This window comes from Lithobates pipiens, unplaced genomic scaffold (assembly GCF_037356315.1).
Source record: "Lithobates pipiens isolate NorthernLeopardFrog02 unplaced genomic scaffold, aLitPip1_a1.2 Scaffold_23, whole genome shotgun sequence".
NCBI classification, from domain to species: Eukaryota; Metazoa; Chordata; class Amphibia; order Anura; family Ranidae; genus Lithobates; species Lithobates pipiens.
This window is the reverse complement of record NW_027507785.1, coordinates 305,056,200-305,078,130: the sequence shown is the minus strand read 5'-3', so window position 1 is coordinate 305,078,130 and position 21,931 is coordinate 305,056,200. Positions and strand designations below refer to the sequence as shown.

Here is a 21,931-nt window from a genome sequence, read left to right as displayed (position 1 = left end):
GAGCTTTCCCCTTTTAGCTGCATCTGCTCAGGCTGTAGGCTTCCAGTCCCCGGAGACAGGTGCATGTAGATTGTAATGTTGTGCAGTATATCACAGGCACGCAGCAGCAGATTAATTGGCTGGGGGATTTAGGAAACAATTCCTCTTCTCTTGCCAAGGTTGTGGAGTAATAGAGAGGTTAATACGCAGTATACGTTCCATCCTTGACACGGCGCATTCCAGAGGACCAGAACTAGACGGCAGATTCTGCTGCCTCGCTCGGGCTTCTGAAAGGCAGAACACGCTTTTAAGTGAAGGGCGATCGTTTTTATTTTCCTCTACAATTGTAAAAATAGAGAACAATAGAGATCCTTTTGGGATTTTTATGACACGAATATACAGTATATACCGTGCATTGAAGTGATGTGATTTTCTTTCTTTATTTGGGTCGGAACTGAAAAAATAAGTGAAAACTAAATATTGCATTAGAATTATTTTGTATTTTAAAATGCAGCCAGTAGTTGTAGCTTTTGGCTTTTTTCCATAGATTTTCCATATTCTACTTGCCGTCTTTGTTGGAAAAAATCCTGCTGTTCACAAAGCCCAATAGCTTAAAGTGGATGTAAACCCACTCTCATCCTTTCTAAACTACTGCAATATTTGTTATCTAGAAGGGTATACATGCCTCCTTCATGTATACTTATCTGTCAAATGTCTCCCCTCTGTCTGCTATGAGACCAAAAAAACTGCAGATTTTGTGGGTGGAGTTGTGATGTCAGTAGACTCCCCACCCACCTTGACACTCCCCTTATCAACATGCATTTTCTCCTGTGTATTTCTTACACTGAACTTCTGCTATGATCTCTAACACCCAGTCGAAACCCAGAAAAGTCCCCACATGACTTCAGCATGAAAAATCATGCTGAGGTGTGAGTCAATCCTTGCAGAGCAGCAGAAGAAAGGAGTGGGGGAGGGAATTAAAAAATAATGCATGCCTCTAAGCCCTTGTACACACGGTCGGACATTCCGACAACAAAATCCGTCAGATTTTGTCCAACGGATTTTGTCCGAAACTGGTGTTGCATACACACGGTCAGACAAAGTTGTCGGAAAATCCGATCGTTCGTAACGTGATGACGTTATTTCGTTATGACGGGACAACGTTCAGGCTAGTAGCCAATAGCTTTTGTCTAGGAATTTGACTTGAGCATGTGTGGCACTTTGTCCGATCGGAAATTCTCTACAAGTCCGATCGGATCATGTTGTCGGAAAATTTTATAGCCCAGCTCTAAAACTTTGTCGGTTGGATATTCCGACGGAAACAGTCCGATGTAGCCCACACACGGTCGGATTATCCGACAACATGGTCCGATCGGACATTTTCCGTCGGAATGTCCAGCCGTGTGTACAAGGGCTTAGGCTAGTGCACGAGATATGTAAATCACCTGTCACTCACAGCAAGGGGGAGGATTTGACAAAGTTTTTCTCTGTTTGCCAAGATTTATCTCACTGAACAATAAAAGAGGATTGCTGGATTAACTCTTTGTGGCAAGACTGGGCTCAAATGATAGGAAATCTTATATTCTACATTATGACACCAACAAAAAAATAAAAATAAAAAATAAAAAATTTCGGGTTTACATCCACTTTAAAGTGGTTCTAAAGCAAGAAGATTTTTGGCTTTTGAGGAATGTATCTAAAGTGTTTGCAAATAATCACCTTGTAAAACAACCCATTCAGTTTAACATAAAACTATATATAACTTATTTTCCCTTTTTATAAGTGATCACATTCCTTCTGTTCTCAGCACCATAAGAGCTGGGGGGAGGAGAAGCAACAGTACACTGAGCTTCCCAGCGATAGGACGTGCAGGGAAGGGGTTCAGTGACAGGACAAGTCTGATCATTGAAGGAGAGCAGGCTGAGTTCCCAGCATAGCTAGAGTACTGACCCTGCTGTGCTCTCCTGCTTAGTGCGGACAGTTTTTGATAGGAAAGCAGATGGACTGGCAGGGATTTCACACAAAGGAAGCAACACAAAGAGAACAGAATAATTTCTCATATAAGTATATGGCCCAGCCGGCACATATCAGGAATATGAAATGTTGGGGTAACACTAACAAACGCTTTGAATTAAAGTTTTTATGCTCAGAGTTCAGCTTTATAATCCATTTATAGCTTATAGTAGATTTTGCATGGAAAGGTTATAATCCTTGTCAGGTTTTTATTGCTGTTTGTTTCCCTCTAGGGAGACATGCCCTCTTTATTTGTTCTGGCGGCCATTTTTACGGGCACAGAAAGGGATGGGAAACACAAAATGTTACTTTTGTTACTGGAACAGGATGTTGGGAGAAACCTTCCAACAAAAACACCTGTTTCAGGGACAGTTGTGTAAGGGGGACTATTTGCCTCTGTTTGGAGAGATTTCCTCTTACTTCCTGTAGTTTCCAGAACAGGAAGTAAAGGGCACCCCCCCCCCCACCCCCCCAAGGCGTTTTAACTCTTCCCTACTCCTAATCCTTAATTTAAAAAAAGGGTTGGCACAAGATATGTTTCAAAGTGACCCTGTTCCATTTTTCAGCTTAAAGTGGGAGTAAACTCCTGTAAGTAAGCCTGTAATAAGGCATACCTATAGGTACACTAAATATCTCCTAAACATGCATCGTCGAGGAGATATTTACTATGGATGCAGCGGGTTGCGTCACCAGCTCATGCGCTCTGAAGGAATGGCATACCTGTGCTATTCCTCCAGAGCTGTGCCGTAAATGGTGACATGCATACATGGCAGTGATTCCATCGCCGGCTCAGCCTTTCATATTGCCGAAGCCTGCAGACCCGGTGAAAAGACCAAGTGAGGAAGGTGGAAGCGCCTTTAGTCATGAAGGGCTTTGCTTTCAGGTAAGTCTGTCATAATGTGCTAGTATGCGATGCATTATCACTTAAACGGCTTTTGACATTTTTTTGTATGGGGTTTACTACCACTGTAAACAATTGTGTGGCCGTGTGTATGCAAGACAAGTTTGGGCCAACGCCCTTCGGCAAAATACCACGGTTTGTTGGCCAACAATCTGTTCGTGTATACGAGGCATAATACTATGAAGTCAGAATAAGCAATCCCAGTACAGGAGAGGGGTCTGTACAACTGTGCAAGACTGAAAAAAAGGCTGGAGTTCAGCTTTAAAGCGGTTGTAATCCGAGGAAGAAAAATAAAATCCTGCAAGACAAAAAAATAATGTGCTAGTCTGCATTGCATACTAGCACATTATGATATACTCACCTTAGAACAAAGCCCTCTCAGTGGCACCCTCGATTCCGGGAAGAAGCTCTGAAGTTCCAGCACGGTAATCCGGACCTTCAGAGCAAATGCACCGCTGACATCAGCAGCTGCATGCAGGGTCAATGGGGCAAATTTACTAAACCTGGAGCACTCAGAATCTGGAGCAGCTGTGCATGGTAGCCAATCAGCTTCTAACTTCAGCTTGTTCAATTAAACTTTGGCAATAAAACCTGGAAGCTGATTGGTTTAAATGCAGAGTTGCACTGGAGTTTGCACTGTTGAGTTTTAGTAAGTAACCCCAAATATCTCCTAAACCGTGCAAGTTTAAGAGATATTCATTTTACCTACAGGTAAGCCTATAATAAAATAAAAACCACAAAGCGGGTTATACAATCGCTTTAACTCTTCATCAACCAATACAGGTGCACTTTAAGAAGTTACATTGATTTCCAAATTTCCAGTTTATTTCTGCTCTACAACACTCTGATCTTGCGCCGCGTATGACAGAAGTCCCTATTAAGTCTTGCAGATCATTTTTACAGCCTTTTAGATAGGGGGAAAAAAAATTGAAAAATAAACTTCAAATAGAAGCAAGACTTTATAATGCTGGAAATTGATTATTTGTTACTCGTATTTCTGTTCCCTGTACAAAATTTACAAGAACAGGGCAATATGCAAAAACTGATTTGTGGAATGTCACGGTTAATTAGGCTGTAATTATGTCAGTGAGATATTATTTCCATTAGTGCTGATGCAGATTGTGGCTTATCATTATTTAAACAATTCTTCTTGGCAAGCCAATAAATAGTGCATGGAATTTATTAAAGATTCAATGGGAGTCTTCACCGGTATGCTTCATGGATGCTGCAACTTGTTTTACTGTCGTAAAATTAAATTATGTTTAATCCATTTATTGAGAAACATTCAAACTCTGGAAAGAAAGGAGATTGGAATTTTAATAGATTGAACTTGTTATTGACTGTTCGGTTTAAAGGGATTGCCCATTAGGATTTTTTTTTTCCTCCAATGGACTGCCCTGTGCAAAGACTGTATGGAACAGAAGATTCCTTTAAAGTGGAACTATGCTGAGATGGTAAGAGAAAGTCTTGGCCAGATAAATAAAGTACCATCGTAGATTAGAAATACGTATCTGAAGAAAATGTTGCTCCAGGCTCCTATAAGTGGCCATGGGACCAAAAGATCAGACTGACTGATGTCCGCTCATCCGACATTTGGCTAAATGACCAGAGCAGGAGGTCATTCGGGGCAGTTTTGGGGAAAAGTAAGTATTTAAGCTTTTCTACTACTCTTTAATAGGGATGAGCTTGGGTTCAGCTCCCAGTTCAGTCCAAACCCATGATTGGCCAAACCCGAAAGTCAGCTGTCAGTGCCGGTAAAATGCGCTGTGAGTGTGGGAATCCCTGCTGTGCAGCTTCATCTACACAAAGGTTTGGGGTTGCTTGTGACATCTTTGACCTAATATGGCTGAGCTGACATGTCCAAATGCCTGGACATTCGGCTATATGGCCAGCACAGGAGGTGATGCAGTGCAGTTTTGGGGAAAAGTAAGTATATAAGCTCCTCTATTATTCCTTACTAGGGCTGAGCTTGGGTTCAGCTCCCAGTTCCGCCCAAACCCATGTATGGCTGGTTGAACCCGAGCTGCATGTAAACAAAGGCTTGGGTTGGCTTGTAAAATCATTGATCTAATATGGGCAGATGGCCATATTAGGCCAATCCTATTGACTTAACCTGGCTGTATTGGGTCAATGTCCGAGGACCTCCTGCTTTGTAGCTCCCTTGTTACCTCCTCTCATGCTCACCTTCAAGACTTCTCCAGAGCCTCTCCCATCCTCTGGAACTCCCTGCCCCAGTCTGTCCGATCAGCCCCTACCCTGTTCACCTTTAGGAGTTCCCTGAAAACTCATTTATTCAGGGAAGCCTATCTCACACCCACCTAACTGTCCCCGAGCCACCCCCATCAAATTATTCTCTGCAGCTATTACCTTTTGTACCACCACCCCCTCCCTTTAGAATGTAAGCTCTACGAGCAGGGCCCTCCTGTACCTGTTTGTATTGTACTGTAATTGTGTTGTGCCCCCTATACATTGTAAAGCGCTGCGTAAACTGTTGGAGCTATATAAATTGTGAATAATAATAATAATAATAATGTCAATGATGTCACAAACATTCTTGCCTCATTTCCTTGGCCCCAGAATGACAGCTGCTCCGGTGTCAGTCTGCTTTTGGATTCCAAAAGAGAAGCAGACGGACACCGGAAGTATCGTTCTTACACGACACGAGCACGCCGCTCGTTTTGTGTATTGTGCAATCTTATCTATTTAAATGTGAGTAGAATTGATTGATTTTCAATAAACCTATATTATGGAAAATACTACACCATAGTAGGCTCTATATTCCTCTTTTATGAGCATTTTTAAGTGGCCCTTGATACTTACCCTGGGAAGGAAAGAAAGTGTCCCCCTGCATATAAAGCCTTTGAACAGGAGAGGTAGACAGGAGCCAGTCCACCGTGAGGATCTAAATCTTTACTTTCTACATGCTGTCCGCCTTACAGCAGTAAGGTAATTGTTTAGTACACCTATGGGCTCTGTGGAGGCTCTGTGGACATCGAAGAACCACCAGTGTTTCAAACACCACTGTCACTTGGTTGTTTGTGATCACTATTTTCACTGCTGCTATTTTGAAATATTCACTTTATTAGCACTTTGGACTTTGTTTTAGCTATTTTTACTGTGTGCTACGGACTTTATTTATATTTATTCTGATAATCAGTGTTTACATTTATATTTTTACACTATATTTTTACACGTTTATATTTATTACACTGTTCGTTTGGAACACAGTCACGGTCTTTAAATGTGAATAGCTGTTCAGCGCACATATATTGTGTTGTTTTTTAGATATATATGTATATATTTATATATATGTATAGCTTTATTATTAGCACATCAGCACTTTATGTAGTAACACACTTTATTACACATTGGACACGTTTTATGCCACGTATACATGATCGGAATTCCGGCCAGAAAAAGACAGATGAGAGCTTTTCATCGGAAAATGCGACCGCTTGTATGCTCCATCGGAATTTAGCTGTCCGAATTTCCACCAGCCAAAAATTGATAGCATGTTCTCAATTTTCCCGACGGAAAAACTTTCTATCGGTAATTCCGATCTCGTGTATGCAATTTCCGACAAGCCGAAAATCACGCATGCTCAGATTCAACTACGAGACAGAAGCTACTGGCTATTGAACCTTTTCCTAGTCACGTCGTACATGTTGTACGTCACCGCGTTATAAATGATCGGAATTTGATGTGACCGTGTGTAGGCAATACAGCTTGAGCCGAATTCCGTCGGAATTCCGTCGGGAAAACCATCCAACGGGAATTCCGATAGTGTGTACGCGGCATTATTGTTGTGTGTTTATGATCACTTTATTATAGTGTCTCATCAACACCGTTATATTAGGAGCGCAACACCATTATATTTTTTCTTTTACTATTTGAGCTTTGTTTGACTCACACGGTGTCTGCAGCACCTATTAGCTATACATAATTTTCCTTAGTAGCGCAGGAGCTCTTTTCATATAATATGTGTGCATGTGAATGATGCCTTACAAAGTTGTGCACACAATCTGCTTTGCTTTCCACTGTTCCTTCCCCAAGCCAAATCATCTGCATTCACTGGCTCTTAAAGTGGAACTGTAGCATTTTGAACCCCTTCCTTTGCTGTCCTCCTGCCCCCTTCAGGTGTTTTAAAGTGGAAGAAAATAAACCTATACATTCCATTTTTCCTGCAGTCTCTTGGATGGTGACTACATAGCAGCTTCTTCTACCAGTGGTGGGGGTCATTCTTCCAGGGCTGAGAGGAACTTGTGTAATAGATCGACTCAATCCTGGTGTACTTTGAGCCCAGCCTCCATGATGGTGCTCCCCCTAGGGCACATATGTCAAACACAAGACTCACAAGCCAAACCCTGCCCTCCAGGCCTTGTCGTGTGGCCCTTGCTCCCAGTTTTGAGGACAGAACGTGGCACCCGCCTCTGGCTCTCAACCTCTGCTCCTGCTCCCCACTGCCATTGTAAACTCAGAACTTCGCTTTCTGTGTTTACAAGGGACAGCTTTGCTCAGCAGCTCCTGGATGTAAAAGATCCCATCACGCACTCACGGCGGGGGCAAATCTCCAGGGAGAGGAAACCATCTTCCTGCAAGGCGCTCCACCTACACAAAGAGGTACTAGAGCTGGGATAGGTAAGAGAGAGAGATTTGAGAAAGCTTTGGTGGTGGTGGTGGTGGTGGGGGGGGGGGGGGGGTATTGGTGTTGACACCAATACATTCTGTACATAGCACATCCCTGCACTCTGGACTCTGTACACAGTGCAACCCTGAACTATTCACTCTGTAGATAGCACACTCCTGAACTCTGCACATAGCACACCCCTGAACTCTGCACATAGCACACCCCTGAACTCTGCACATAGCACACCCCTGAACTCTGCACATAGCGCACCCCTGAACTTTGCACCCTGTGCATAGAGCACACCTTAACTCGGCTCTCTGTACACAGTGCCCCCCTAAACGCTGCACTCTGTACACATTGCAACCCTGAACTCTACACTCTGTACATAGCGCACACCTGAACTCTGCACATAGCACACTCCTGAACTCTGCACATAGCGCACCCTAAACTCTGTACATAGCGCACCCTGAACTTTGCACCCTGTGCATAGCGCACACCTTAACTCTGCACTCTGTACACAGTGCAACCCTAAACTCTGCACTCTGTACACAGTGCACCCCTGACCTCTGCACTCTGTACACAGTGCACCCCTGACCTCTGCACTCTGTACACAGTGCACCCCTGACCTCTGCACTCTGTACACAGTGCACCCCTGACCTCTGCACTCTGTACACAGTGCACCCCTGACCTCTGCACTCTGTGCACAGTGCACCCCTGACCTCTGCACTCTGTGCACAGTGCACCCCTGACCTCTGCACTCTGTGCACAGTGCACCCCTGACCTCTGCACTCTGTGCACAGTACACCCCTAACCTCTGCACTCTGTGCATAGCGCACCCCTGACCTCTGCACTCTGCATAGCACACCCCTGACCTCTGCACTCTGTGCATAGCGCACCCCTAAACTCTGCACTCTGTACATAGCACGTATCTGAACTCTGCACTCTGTACACAGTGCACTAAACTCTGCACTCTGTACGTAACACACTGTTGAAACCTGCACTCTGAACGTAGTACACCCCTGAACTCTGCACACTGTACATTCTGCACTCTGAGCATAGCGCACCCCTGAACCCTGCACTCTGTACATAGCACACTCCTGAACCCTGCACTCTGTACATAGCGCACCCTTGAACTCTGCACTCTGTACGTAGCGCACCCCAGATACAACTGGCCCTTCCTGGGAAACCATATTACTGATGTGGCCCACAATGAAATTGAGTTTGACACTCCTGCCCTAGGGGGTGTATGAAAGGCTGAACAACAGACCTGATTAGTCCCTGGTGCTCCCCTCTCTCTTATTTCATGATGCTGATACAAAGTCAGACTCAGGTACTTGTATTAGCTGAATTTGAAAAATCTGTTTAATGATAACTACATAAATCAATGTTTTTTATCTGCTTTGCATGAACACAAATATGAACTGAACTGAGCTGTATTTTAGACTGCACCTCCCATGTATAACACTGAGAAGAAGCAAGTACATAGTAAGTATGCAGCAGAGACAATGTACTAGCTTCATCTTAAGACGAATTGGAAGGTAGAGGTGAATACTGAAAAGGTTGCTGGATACAGTAGTCACTTGTGCTGCTCTCTGATAATGTCAGGTCTCCTGAGGTTTTTCCTGGTGCAGGTAATTCCTTTCAGTCTCTAGAACTTCTATAATCTATAAGGGAGGAGAAGATAAAAGCAGCACAAACACAAAATAAATCTTACCAGTATAAAGGTCTTCATTATTGGTCAGTTATTTCTGTCACGGATTAGATCTCCCCATGTTGTCCTATTGTATAATGCTCACTGCCAACTGGGATTCTGTCCTAATTTTTTCAAGGAAAGTTTAGACATGGAGCAGTTTACTGATCATATAAAATTGCATTTTTTTGACAAGCCCGTTTGAGCTGGATAAATGTGACAATGCAATATAAAAAGATTTACCCTGGGTCTGACCATTAGGCCTTGTGGACACTGGACGTTTTTAGGCCTCATGCACACTGGATGTTTTTAGGCCTCATGGACGCTGGACATTTTTAGGCCTCGTGCACTCTGGACGTTTTTAAGGCCTTGTGCACACTGGATGATTTTAGATCTCGTGCATAAGGACTTTTTTAGGCCTCGGGCACACTGGATGTTTTTAGGCCTCGTGCACACTGGATGTTTTTAGGCCTCGTGCACGCTGGATGTTTTTAGGCCTCGTGCACGCTGGATGTTTTTAGGCCTCGTGCACACTGGATGTTTTTAGGCCTCGTGCACACTGGACTTTTTAGGCATCGTGCACACTGGACTTTTTTGGCCTCGTGCACACTGGATGTTTTTAGGCCTCGTGCACACTGGATGTTTTTAGGCCTCGTGCACACTGGACTTTTTTAGGCCTCGTGCACACTGGACTTTTTTAGGCCTTGTGCACACTGGATGTTTTTAGGCCTCGTGCACACTGGATGTTTTTAGGCCTCGTGCACACTGGATGTTTTTAGGCCTCGTGCACACTGGATGTTTTTAGGCCTCGTGCACACTGGATGTTTTTAGGCCTCATGGACGCTGGACATTTTTAGGCCTCATGGACGCTGGACATTTTTAGGCCTCGTGCACTCTGGACGTTTTTAAGGCCTCGTGCACACTGGATGTTTTTAGGCCTTGTGCACACTGGATGATTTTAGACCTCGTGCATAAGGACTTTTTTAGGCCTCGGGCACACTGGATGTTTTTAGGCCTCGTGCACACTGGATGTTTTTAGGCCTCGTGCACGCTGGATGTTTTTAGGCCTCGTGCACACTGGATGTTTTTAGGCCTCGTGCACACTGGACTTTTTAGGCATCGTGCACACTGGACTTTTTTGGCCTTGTGCACACTGGATGTTTTTAGGCCTCGTGCACACTGGATGTTTTTAGGCCTCGTGCACACTGGATGTTTTTAGGCCTCGTGCACACTGGATGTTTTTAGGCCTCGTGCACACTGGATGTTTTTAGGCCTCGTGCACACTGGATGTTTTTAGGCCTCGTGCACACTGGATGTTTTTAGGCCTCGTGCACACTGGACTTTTTTAGGCCTCGTGCACACTGGATGTTTTTAGGCCTCGTGCACACTGGATGTTTTTAGGCCTCGTGCACACTGGATGTTTTTAGGCCTCGTGCACACTGGATGTTTTTAGGCCTCGTGCACACTGGACTTTTTTAGGCCTCGTGCACACTGGATGTTTTTAGGCCTCGTGCACACTGGATGTTTTTAGGCCTCGTGCACACTGGACATTTTTAGGCCTCTTGGATACTGGATGTTTTTAGGCCTTGTGGATACTGGACGTTTGTAGGCCTCGTGTACACTGGACGTTTTTAGGCCTCGTGCACACTGGACGTTTTTAGGCCTTGTGCACACTGGACATTTTTAGGTCTCTTGGAAACTGGACGTTTTTAGGCCTCGTGTACACTGGACGTTTTTAGGCCTTGTGCACACTGGACGTTTTTAGGCCTCGTGCACACTGGACGTTTTTAGGCCTCGTGCACACTGGACGCTTTTAGGCCTCGTGTACACTGGACGTTTTTAGGCCTTGTGCACACTGGATGTTTTTAGGACTCGTGCACACTGGACGTTTTTAGGCCTTGTGCACACTGGATGTTTTTATGCCTCGTGCACACTGGACATTTTAACAGCTAATGTTTTTGGCCTTCAGTGTTTTTTTCTGCAGTCAGTAAACTCCCCAGCATGTTATGCTATGTGTCCATGCACACATATGCTATCAGCGTTATTTGGCAGGGGCGTTTTCTGTTCTGGAAAAAAAAACAGAAGTGGTGGGTTTTTAGAAGAGTTTTTCAGCTGTAAAAACTCTCTAACTCTAATAAAAGCTGAAAAAAGCTAAACACCGTGGCTATTCTGCATTTATCAGTGTTTTTAAGCCATACGTTTTTGTGGGAGTATAGTTTTGTTTAAAAAAATGCTACGCCCAATATTTAGTTAGCGTGCACATTTGTTGCAGCAGTGCGATTCACGTCGCTTTTTTCCTACCCCACTATGTCACGTCTACAACTAATGCCCCGCCCCCAATTATAATAAGACTCCACCTACAGACAAAAAAGTGCCCCTATACATTTTTGGACAATGTTGGCAACTATGTGACATCATCACTATGCACCTCTAAGTGCAGAAACGCCATGACTTTATTGCCAAAGAATTAAAAACACTTACTAGAGATCTGAAGTTAAAAGGCTCATTATGTTTTTTAAAGGAGTCCAGCAGTAACAGTAGTCCTGGAAGGAGTCCAATCCGCAGCGGGGTGAAGGATATCCCAGCCGTCCAGCAGATGGAAGCCGCAGGTAGAGTGTCCTCAGGACCCACTAACAGGCCAGGTTTGCAAGATAACTGAAATACATCACAGGTGATATAATTTGCTGATCAGTGATTGCAGTATTATAGTCTGCATTTCCCCAAGGTAATACATAAAACCTGGCCTGTTAGTGGGCCCTGAGGACAGGGTTGATTGCCTGACTTTGCACGTGAAATGGAGCCAAATACGCACAAGACTCTTTTCCAGTGCGGACTGCTGTCACCATTGGAGGTGTGTAAACCAGCCCTATTGAGAGCCGGTCACACACTCCTGTCTAGTCAATTAGATGTGGAGAAACTCGCATCCAATTCACATCAGTGTGACCCCTGCCTTACTGAAGTCCAGGAATCTCATTCTGCAGAATGATGCGGCTGTGTGGGCAGGACCCTACATGGCCACGTTGTTTTAAATTTGTGACAGCGGGTGCAGGGAGAGGATCCCCCACCCGCTGTCACAGGGAGAGGGCAGATTGGGGGTGAGGTGGTGGATGTTCAACATGTTAGAGAAATGCGTGTGTAACATGTAACTTGTTGAGAAATGTGAATTTATCCTTTAATGTAGAAAAATGTAAAGCCAAAAATATGAGCGCAAATTACACGCTAGGGGGAGAACCTCTGAGGGAAACAGGGAAAGAAAAAGACCTGGGGGGTCCTAGGAGATCACAGGCTCAGCAATAGCATGCAATGCCAAGAGGCAGCAAGCAAGGCCAGCAGACTATTAGCATGCATTAAAAAGGGGTATTTACTCCGGAGATAAAACTGTGATTCTATCACTTTACAAAAATCTGGTTCGGCCACATCTTGAGTAAGTCCAGTTCTGCTCACCAGTCCTCAGGAAGCATGTCCTTGAACTAGAGAGAGTGATGAGTAGGGTGACAAAGTTGATAAGGAGGCTGGATGACCTCAGTTATGAGGAATGACTACAAGCATTATGCCTTGTACACGCGGTCGGACATTCCGACCACAAAATCCGTTTGATTTTTTCCAACGGATTTTGTCCGAAACTTGTGTTGCCTACACACGGTCGGACAAAGCTGCCGGAAAATCCGCTTGTTCGGAACGTGGTGACGTTCGTTGCGTACGATGGGACTACGTAGAGGCTAGTAGCCAATAGCTTTGGTCTCGTAATTTGATCTGAGCATGCGTGGCACTTTGTCCGTAGGAATTCTCTACAAACGATCGGAAAAAGTCAGATCGGATTTTTTTGTCGGAATCCTGCTCTCACATTTTTTCCTTCGGAATTTCCGACGGAAAAAGGCCGATAGAGCCCACACACGATCGGATTTTCTGACAATATAATCCAATTGAACCTTTTCCGTCGGAATTTCCGACCGTGTGTACAGGGCATTACACTTATTCTCCCTGGAGAAGAGATGCTCAAGAAGGGATATATATGGTGATATACAAATATCTTAAAGCTGTAGTAAACCGCATTTTTTTTCTTTCTTAAACCTGCAAGGTAATGCCGTAATGTGCTAATCTGCATTGCATATTAGCACATTATATGAAACTTACATTAGAACGCAGCTCTCCAGTGGCATGCTGTCACAGCTGAAGGTGCTTCCATCTTCACTCGGTCTTCCTTCCGAGTTCGTGGACTCCAGCTGTGTGAGTGGCCAGAGCCGCAATGACATCACTCTTGCGCACAGGAGCCGCCGTTTACAACACGGGACTCTGAAGGAACAGCACAGTAATGTCAATCCTTCAGAGCGCATGCGCCAGTGACGTCACTGTCTGTATCTGAAGTAAATAAATACGGTGCATGTTTATGAGATATCTACTCTACCTAAAAGTAAGCCTTATTTTTACCTATAAGTAAAAATCATGAATGGGAGTTTACTGCCACTTTAACCTCTTGCCGACCAGCTGCTGTCATTATACTGCGGCAGGTCGGCGCGTACGCGTGAGCCATCGTAGCTATACGTCAGCTGCTTTAAGTAGGATAGCAGGTGCGCGCAGCAGGTGCAGGGGTGCAGATGCTCATGGGCGATGGTCGAAATGACCACTGGCCACGAGCGATCACGGGCACAAGAGGCAGAACAGGGACGTGTGTGAGTAAACACACAAATCCCTGTTCTGTGAGGAGAGACAGAGTGTGAGTTCCTAATAGCTAGGAATCACGATCGGTCATCCTCTCTAGTCAGTCCCCTCCCCCTACAGTTAGAACACACAGTCAGGGAACACAGTTAACCCCTTGATCGCCCCCTAGTGGTTAACCCCTTCTCTGCCAGTGACATACAGTAATCAGTGCATTTTTATAGCACCGATCGCTGTATAATTATCAATCGTCCCAAAAATGTGTCAAAAGTGTCCAATGTGTCCACCATAATGTCACAGTCACGATAAAAATGGCAGATTACTGCCATTACTAGTAAGAAAAAAAATAAAATAATAAAAATGCCATGAACCTATCCCCTATTTTGTAGATGCTATAACTTTTGCGCAAACCAATCAATATACGCTTATTGCGATTTTTATTACCAAAAATATGTAGAAGAATACATATCACCCTAAACTGAGAATTAAAAAAAAATTTTTTTTTAAATTAGGGATATTTATTATAGCAAATAGTACAAAATATTGGGGGTTATTTACTAAAGGAATATCCACTTTGTACTGCAATTGCACTTGGAAGTAAAGCCACTGTAGATCCGAGGGGGACATGCAAGGAAAATAAAAAACAGCATTTTAGCTTGCACATGATTGAATGATAAAATCATCAGAGCTTCCCCTCCTTTCAAATCTACCCCTTAGATTTAGAGCGGCTGCACTTCCAGGTGCACTTGCAGTGCAAAGTGGATTTGCCTTTCGTAAATAACTGCCATTGTGTTTTTTTCAAAATATACATTATTTTTTTTGTTTATAGTGCAAAAAAAAACGCAGAGGTGATCAAATACCACCAAAAGAAAGCTCTATTTGTGGGGGAAAAAAAGACATCCATTTTGTTTGGCTACAACGTTGCACGACCATACAATTGTCAGTTAAAGCAACGCAAAAAATGCTCTGGTCATTGAGCAGCCAAATCTTCCAGGGCTGAAGTGGTTAATGGTGATTCTAGCATAGGGAGGAAGCTATTCTGTCTCGGGTCACTAATTGGGACATCTGGCCACTCAATGAAGTCGATGAGATACAGTTTAACCTTAAACTGCATAGGAGGTTCTTTACTGTCAGAGCAGTAAGGATGTGGAACTCCCTTCCACGGTTGGTGGTGTCTGCAGGGAGTAGCGAAAAATAAGAAAACTCTTTTTTGGGCATTTTAGCGAACGCAACATACAGGGCTATGGGAAATGGTGTTAACATAAAACGCACACGTGCACACAGGTTGTGAACTGGATGGACTGGTGTTTTTCTACCTTACCAACAATGTAATTAGATTTTGTGTAGACATAGTCCACCATATCAGGAAACCAAACAAGGGCAGTAATGAGCAGCCCACACTTGAGCAAGTACATGAACACCAGAAATGGCCAGGGTTGCCAACCTCCCGCAGCATTTTTTTACTGACCATACATGGAAAATTTACTGGCGGGGCACATTTTTTTACTGGCAACCTAAGAAATTACAGAACTTCTACTAAAAACGAACACAGTGGATATTTAAACCAGTGATTCTCAACCAGGGTTCCTCCAGAGGTTGCTAGGGGTTCCTTCAGCATTGGGCTATTTCTGCCTCTCAGACAAGTTCCCACTCACACCATTGATCTTTTTAACTATCTGTAAGGAGGTAATTCTTCCCAATGACCACAAGTGTAAGGACCATTCTTCCCACTGACCATCACACTAATATATCATGAGTTGTAGATTTCTAATTTTTAGCAGGGGTTCCCTGAGACCAGAGAACTATTTCAAGGGTTCCTCTGTGTTGAAAAGTTTGAGAAAGGCTGGTTTAAACAGTATAAACACAGGGGCGGACTGACCATTTGGGCACTCAGGCACTGCCCGAGGGCCCCATCAGGGTTGTCAGCCTCAATAAAACCAGGGACAATATGTAAAAATCTGTGTTCTTTTAAAAATCCCAAGATTATAGCTGCCCCGCCTCTCCAGTACCTTTTCAGTGTGTGTATATGTATTCTGTGTGTGTAATCTGTTGGTGTATATTTTGTGTCTGTGTGTATACTGTATGTGTGTGTGTGTATACTGTGCGTGTATATTTTGCGTCTGTGTGTATACTGTATGTGTGTGTGTGTATACTGTGTGGCCCCATAATCTATTGCCTGGGGGCCCCATAATCTCCTATTGCCCGGGGGCCCCATAATCCCCTATTGCCCGGGGGCCCCATGAGTTGTCAGTCCACCCCTGTATAAACATGATATGGAAACACTGAGGCCTCATGCACACGAGACGCAGATGAATCCTCTGTTAAAAAAAAGCTGAAACGCGCGTTTAGAAACGCGCGTTTTGCCGCGTTTGCATGCCGCGTTTAGACGCGTTTGCGTTTAAACGCGTTTATAAAGATAACATCATGTAGACCCTCCCCAAGCTCTCAAAGCATTTTTTTTAACTATTTCTGCTATTTTGATCAGAGTGAGCAGCAGCAGCATAGAGAGCAGTTGTACACTTGCATTTGCCGTGTCACTTGCCACGGCACCTGCCACAAGTTGTGGATTGTCCACTTGCCACGTCACTTGCCACAAGTTGGGGATTGTCCACTTGCCACATCACCTGCCACGTCACCTGCCACAAATTGTGGATTGCCCACTTGCCACGTCACTTGCCACATCACCTGCCACGTCACTTGCCACGAGATGTGGATTGTCCACTTTCCACGTCATCTGCCATGCCACCTGCCACAAGCTGTGGATTGTCCACTTGCCACGTCACCAGCCACATCACCTGCCACAAGTTGTGGATTGTCCACTTGCCACGTGACTTGCCACATCACCTGCCACGTCACTTGCCACATCACCTGCCACAAGTTGTGGATTGTCTACTTGCCGCGTCACTTGCCACATCACCTGCCACGTCACTTGCCACGCCACCTGCCACAAGTTGTGGATTGTTCACTTGCCACGTCACCTGCCACAAGTTGTGGATTGACCACTTGCCACGTCACTTGCCACAAGCTGTGGATTGTCCACTTGCCACATCACTTGCCACGTCACCTGCCACGTCACTTGCCACGTCACCTGCCACAAGTTTTGGATTGTCCACTTGCCACGTCACTTTCCACGTCAGCTGCCACGTCACTTGCCACGAGATGTGGATTGTCCACTTTCCACGTCATCTGCCATGCCACCTGCCACAAGCTGTGGATTGTCCACTTGCCACGTCACCAGCCACATCACCTGCCACAAGTTGTGAATTGTCCACTTGCCACGTGACTTGCCACATCACCTGCCACGTGACTTGCCACATCACCTGCCACAAGTTGTGGATTGTCTACTTGCCGCGTCACTTGCCACATCACCTGCCACGTCACTTGCCACGTCACCTGCCACAAGTTGTGGATTGTTCACTTGCCACGTCACCTGCCACAAGTTGTGGATTGTCCACTTGCCAAGTCACTTGCCACAAGCTGTGGATTGTCCACTTGCCACATCACTTGCCACGTCACCTGCCACGTCACTTGCCACGTCACCTGCCACAAGTTTTGGATTGTCCACTTGCCACGCCACTTGCCACGTCACCTGCCACGTCACCTGCCACAAGTTGTGGATTGTCCACTTGCCACGTCACTTGCCACATCACCTGCCACGTCACTTGCCACGAGATGTGGATTGTCCACTTGCCATGTCACTTGCCACGTCACCTGCCACGTCATTTGCCACATCAGCTGCCACGTCACTTGCCACAAGATGTGGATTGTCCACTTGTCACATCACCTGCCACATCACTTGCCACATCACCTGCCACGTCACCTGCCACAAGTTGTGGATTGTCCACTTGCCACGTCACTTGCCACATCACCTGCCACGTCACTTGCCACAAGATGTGGATTGTCCACTTTCCACGTCACCTGCCATGCCATCTGCCACAAGTTGTGGATTGTCCACTTACCACGTCACCAGCCACATCACCTGCCACAAGTTGTGGATTGTCCACTTGCCACACCACTTTCCACGTCACCTGCCACAAGATGTGGATTGTCCACTTGCCACGTCACCAGCCACATCACCTGCCACAAGTTGTGGATTGTCCACTTGCCACGTCCCTTGCCACGTCCCTTGCCACGTCCCCTGCCACGTCACCTGCCACAAGTGGATTGTCCACTTGCCACATCACTTGCCACATCACCTGCCACAAGTTGTGGATTGTCCACTTGCCACGTCACCTGACACAAGTTGTGGATTGTCCACTCGCCACGTGACTTGCCACATCCCCTGCCACAAGTGGATTGTCCACTTGCCACATCACTTGCCCCATCACCTGCCACAAGTTGTGGATTGTCCACTTGCCACGTCACCTGACACAAGTTGTGGATTGTCCACTCGCCACGTCACTTGCCACATCACCTGCCACAAGTGGATTGTCCACTTGCCACGTCACTTGCCACGTCCCCTGCCACAAGTGGATTGTCCACTTGCCACGTCACTTGCCACGTCACCTGCCACAAGTTATGGATTGTCCACTTGCCACGTCACATGCCAGTCACCTGCCACAAGTTGTTGATTTTCCAATTGCCACGTCACCTGCCAAGTCACTTGCCGCGTCACCTGCCAGGTCACTTGCCACGTCACCTGCCACAAGTTGTGGATTGTCCACTTTCCACGTCACTTGCCACTTCACCTGCCACGTCACTTGCCACAAGTTGTGGATTGTCCACTTGCCACATCACTTGCCACCTGCCATGTCACTTGCCACAAGTTGTGGATTGTCCACTTGCCACGTCACTTGCCACAAGTTGTGGATTGTCCACTTGCAATTGCAATTGTTTAAAATATTTTTCTAATGGTTTTTCATCATTTGCAATCATTTTTGAGATTTTTAATGTAAAAAAAAAGGTCACCTTTAAAAACGCATATAAACGCAAACGCGGCTAAACGCGGTAGCGGCGTTTTGCCGCGTTTTACCGCGTTTTGCCGCGTTTTGCGTCTGAAACGCAGAAATTTTTGTTTCTGAACGCATTTTTTTGCTTCTGGAAAAACGAGATTAAACGCAACTGCATATAAACGGAAAAAAACGAGACTGTGTGCATGGACACATAGGATAACATTGAATGAGTTCAGGTGCAGTTGAAAAAACTGTCCAACTGCATCTGAACGCGCGTTTAACTGCGTCTCGTGTGCATGAGGCCTGACAATACCTATAACAAAGTCATTTGCTTGATTTACACTTAAAAAGTCAACAAAGCATGAAATTATCAGCCCCTGATATTTTACTGGTAGTTGTAAAAAAATAAATCACAGATTTTTACAAACTGTCAGTAAGTTTACTGGCGTTTGGAAACCCTGGAAATGGCTAAAAGATGCCGAAGAAGATCAGTGGCATTGACATAAAGAAAAGAGGATGAAAACAGTACAAACAGTATTTTATAGATAACAAAAAATACAATAATTTGTAATAAACAGTATTTTAGCAAAATAAATATCCTGCTAGGGTTTAGATCTACGTAAACGGATTTTAGAACTTGCAGGGAAACGATTATATTGAAGTTTTTCCTTTTAGTTGTTTTTTTATTTTTTTTATTATTCTTTTATGTTTAATTCTACTTTAACATTATGCCGTCAATCACTTTACATCAGGTTGAATCCATCAACACTTTGCTTTCTCTATGTGTCTGATTAAAATTCACATAACTAAATAAAATAGCGCTAGCGATAAAGCCTGTGTGATCAGCTGTAAAATCTATTTTGCAGCTCAGACGACGCCTTCGGCAAAGTCAATTTAAACTATCGAACAGAGAATGGCCTATCTCTCCTTCACTTGTGCTGCATCTGCGGCGGTAAGTATGGTTTCTCGATATAAAAAAAAAAAATACTACTTCTATTTAAAAATGAATACAATATAAACACATTTAATGGTACAATAAGCAGAGCAATCGTTTTATTCAAATGAGTAGAGAGGGAAATATTGCTGTTCAGACTTCACGGTTTTATCGCAAAACTGGAATTATTTGTCAAGCCAGCAGCAAGATGGAGTCCATTATTGGCCTTGGTTATCAAAAAGGATCTAAAAGTAAAAAAGGACTTTGGCCAATCAAATCCTTCCTATCTTTTTCTAACCACTATATGACAGCTGAAATCTCATTGGATATAGGGAGCAAGGACAAACGTTGTAGGTGAAGTACTGTTACTAATAGGTGAACTAATAAACTATATAGGGATAGCAGTGTTATGCCGTGTACACACAACTGGACTTTTCGACGGACTGAATTCCATTGGGTTTTTCGACGGTCTTCCATCGAATCGGACTTGGCAACACACAATCACACCAAAGTCCGACGGATTCCACCCTGATGACGTACGACTGGACTAGAATAAGGAAGTTCATAGCCAGTAGCCAATAGCTGCCCTAGCGTTGGTTTTCATCCGTCGGACTAGCATACAGACGAACGGATTTCTCCACCGGACTCGAGTTTGTCGGAAAGATTTGAAACATGTTCTAAATCTAAAGTCCGTCTGATTTTTCGACAGCAAAGGTCCGATGAAGCCCACACACGGTCGTATTGTCCGACGGATTCGTTCCATCGGACCTTTGCTGTTGAAAAGTCCGGCCGTGTGTACACAGTATTAGTTATTTTTTTCTGAAAAGGTGAACCAACGCCCTACACCCTCCCCAACCCCTGACACTTACCTCCGTGGGTGCAGGGTCTGGGACAAGGGGGGGTAGAAGGGTGAGCTGCCCTGTGCACTGTGGTATCATGTGAGGTGGGGGGGCCTCATGGAGATTTATTGCCGCTACAAGATGACAGGAGTAGTGATAGCAGCTGCACTAATCCTGTCAGCTTAGCACGGAAAGTGATAAACTGAATCTGAAGAGCAGAAGAGGGCCGGGAGGAGGTGCGGGCTGTGCTCTCTCTCTCCTCCTGCTCCTCCTCCTGCCATTTTGGGTTTCGAAGGAGGATTTGGGAGGAAGATTTGTTCTCATAGGGATGACTGGGGGGATTTGTCCTAAGAGGGTGTATTTGAAGGGATTTGTGCTGGGGGGAGGGGGTTTGGGGGGGGGTTATGCTCAGGAGGAAAATTGGGGGGTAGTAATTTGAACTAAAGGGGAGGATTTGTGCTGGGGGGGCATTTTTGATCATAGTGAAAGTTGGGGGGGGGGTGCTAGACGAGGGGATTTGAGGGTGATTTGTGCTCAGAGGTGTAATTTGAGGGATTTTGCTAGGATGGGTGTTTTGGGTAGGGGGAAATGTTTGAGAGCAGGGGTGGGGACCAAAGATTTGTGCTGGGAGGGGGATTTCAGCAGGGGGGGATTTGCACTGGAAGGAGGGGGGATTTTGTTTGGGGAGAATTATGGCTTGCATAGAGAATATATGCTCAAAGGTTTAGCATGCAGTTTCGTGCTTGATTTTATTTTTCTTTGAGGGGGGGGAGGGGATTTTGCTGACACATATTCCTCATACATCTTGGAGGAGGGGGGGGGGGCGCAGTTTGGCATCTTTGCCCTGGGCGTTGATGACCTTGTCCTGGCACTGCATGGGTGATACAGTTTTACCGTCCACCCACACCCGGTCCATCGGGGCTGTTCTTCCTCTTCTTTCCATAGGGATGGATCAGAGCAGTTATGATTGGTTAGCACATTCCCGTGCCGGTGCTGACTAATCACAACCACTTTACTCCATCCTGGCATTCCTATGGAAAGAAGAGGACAGTGCAGTTTTCAAACCCGAGAACCGCTGCTCTGGGTTTCGTGGATGGTGAAACTGTATCACCCATGGAGGTAAGTGCAGCAGGGACCGGGGGATGGGGAGGATGTAGGGGGTTAGTTCACCTTTTCAGAAAAAAAAACAAACACTTTAAAGTCAAACTCCAACCAAATTTTCTTTTTTTTTTTCATGTATTAGATTGGCTGTAGATGGGTTCAAACCCCTGTCACATATTATCCCGATATAAAAAGCCTGAGAGCCCAAGACCACTGATCTAATGGTGGCCATACACAGAACAATTTTATCTGCCTGCCGACCACATAACCTAGATGTATGGCGGCAAGGCGGCTTGGCT

At 45.1% G+C, this 21,931-nt stretch overlaps 1 protein-coding gene across 1 annotated transcript in view; it reads left to right on the top strand.

Moving 5' to 3' along the window:
- Positions 1 to 21,931, top strand: part of TNNI3K (TNNI3 interacting kinase) — a 391,224-nt gene that overhangs the window by 19,648 nt on the left and 349,645 nt on the right. Inside the window, exon 3 of the mRNA XM_077450470.1 lies at positions 19,625 to 19,710. Coding sequence (XP_077306596.1) covers positions 19,625 to 19,710 — 86 coding nt within the window. The remainder of the gene's footprint in view (positions 1 to 19,624; positions 19,711 to 21,931) is intronic.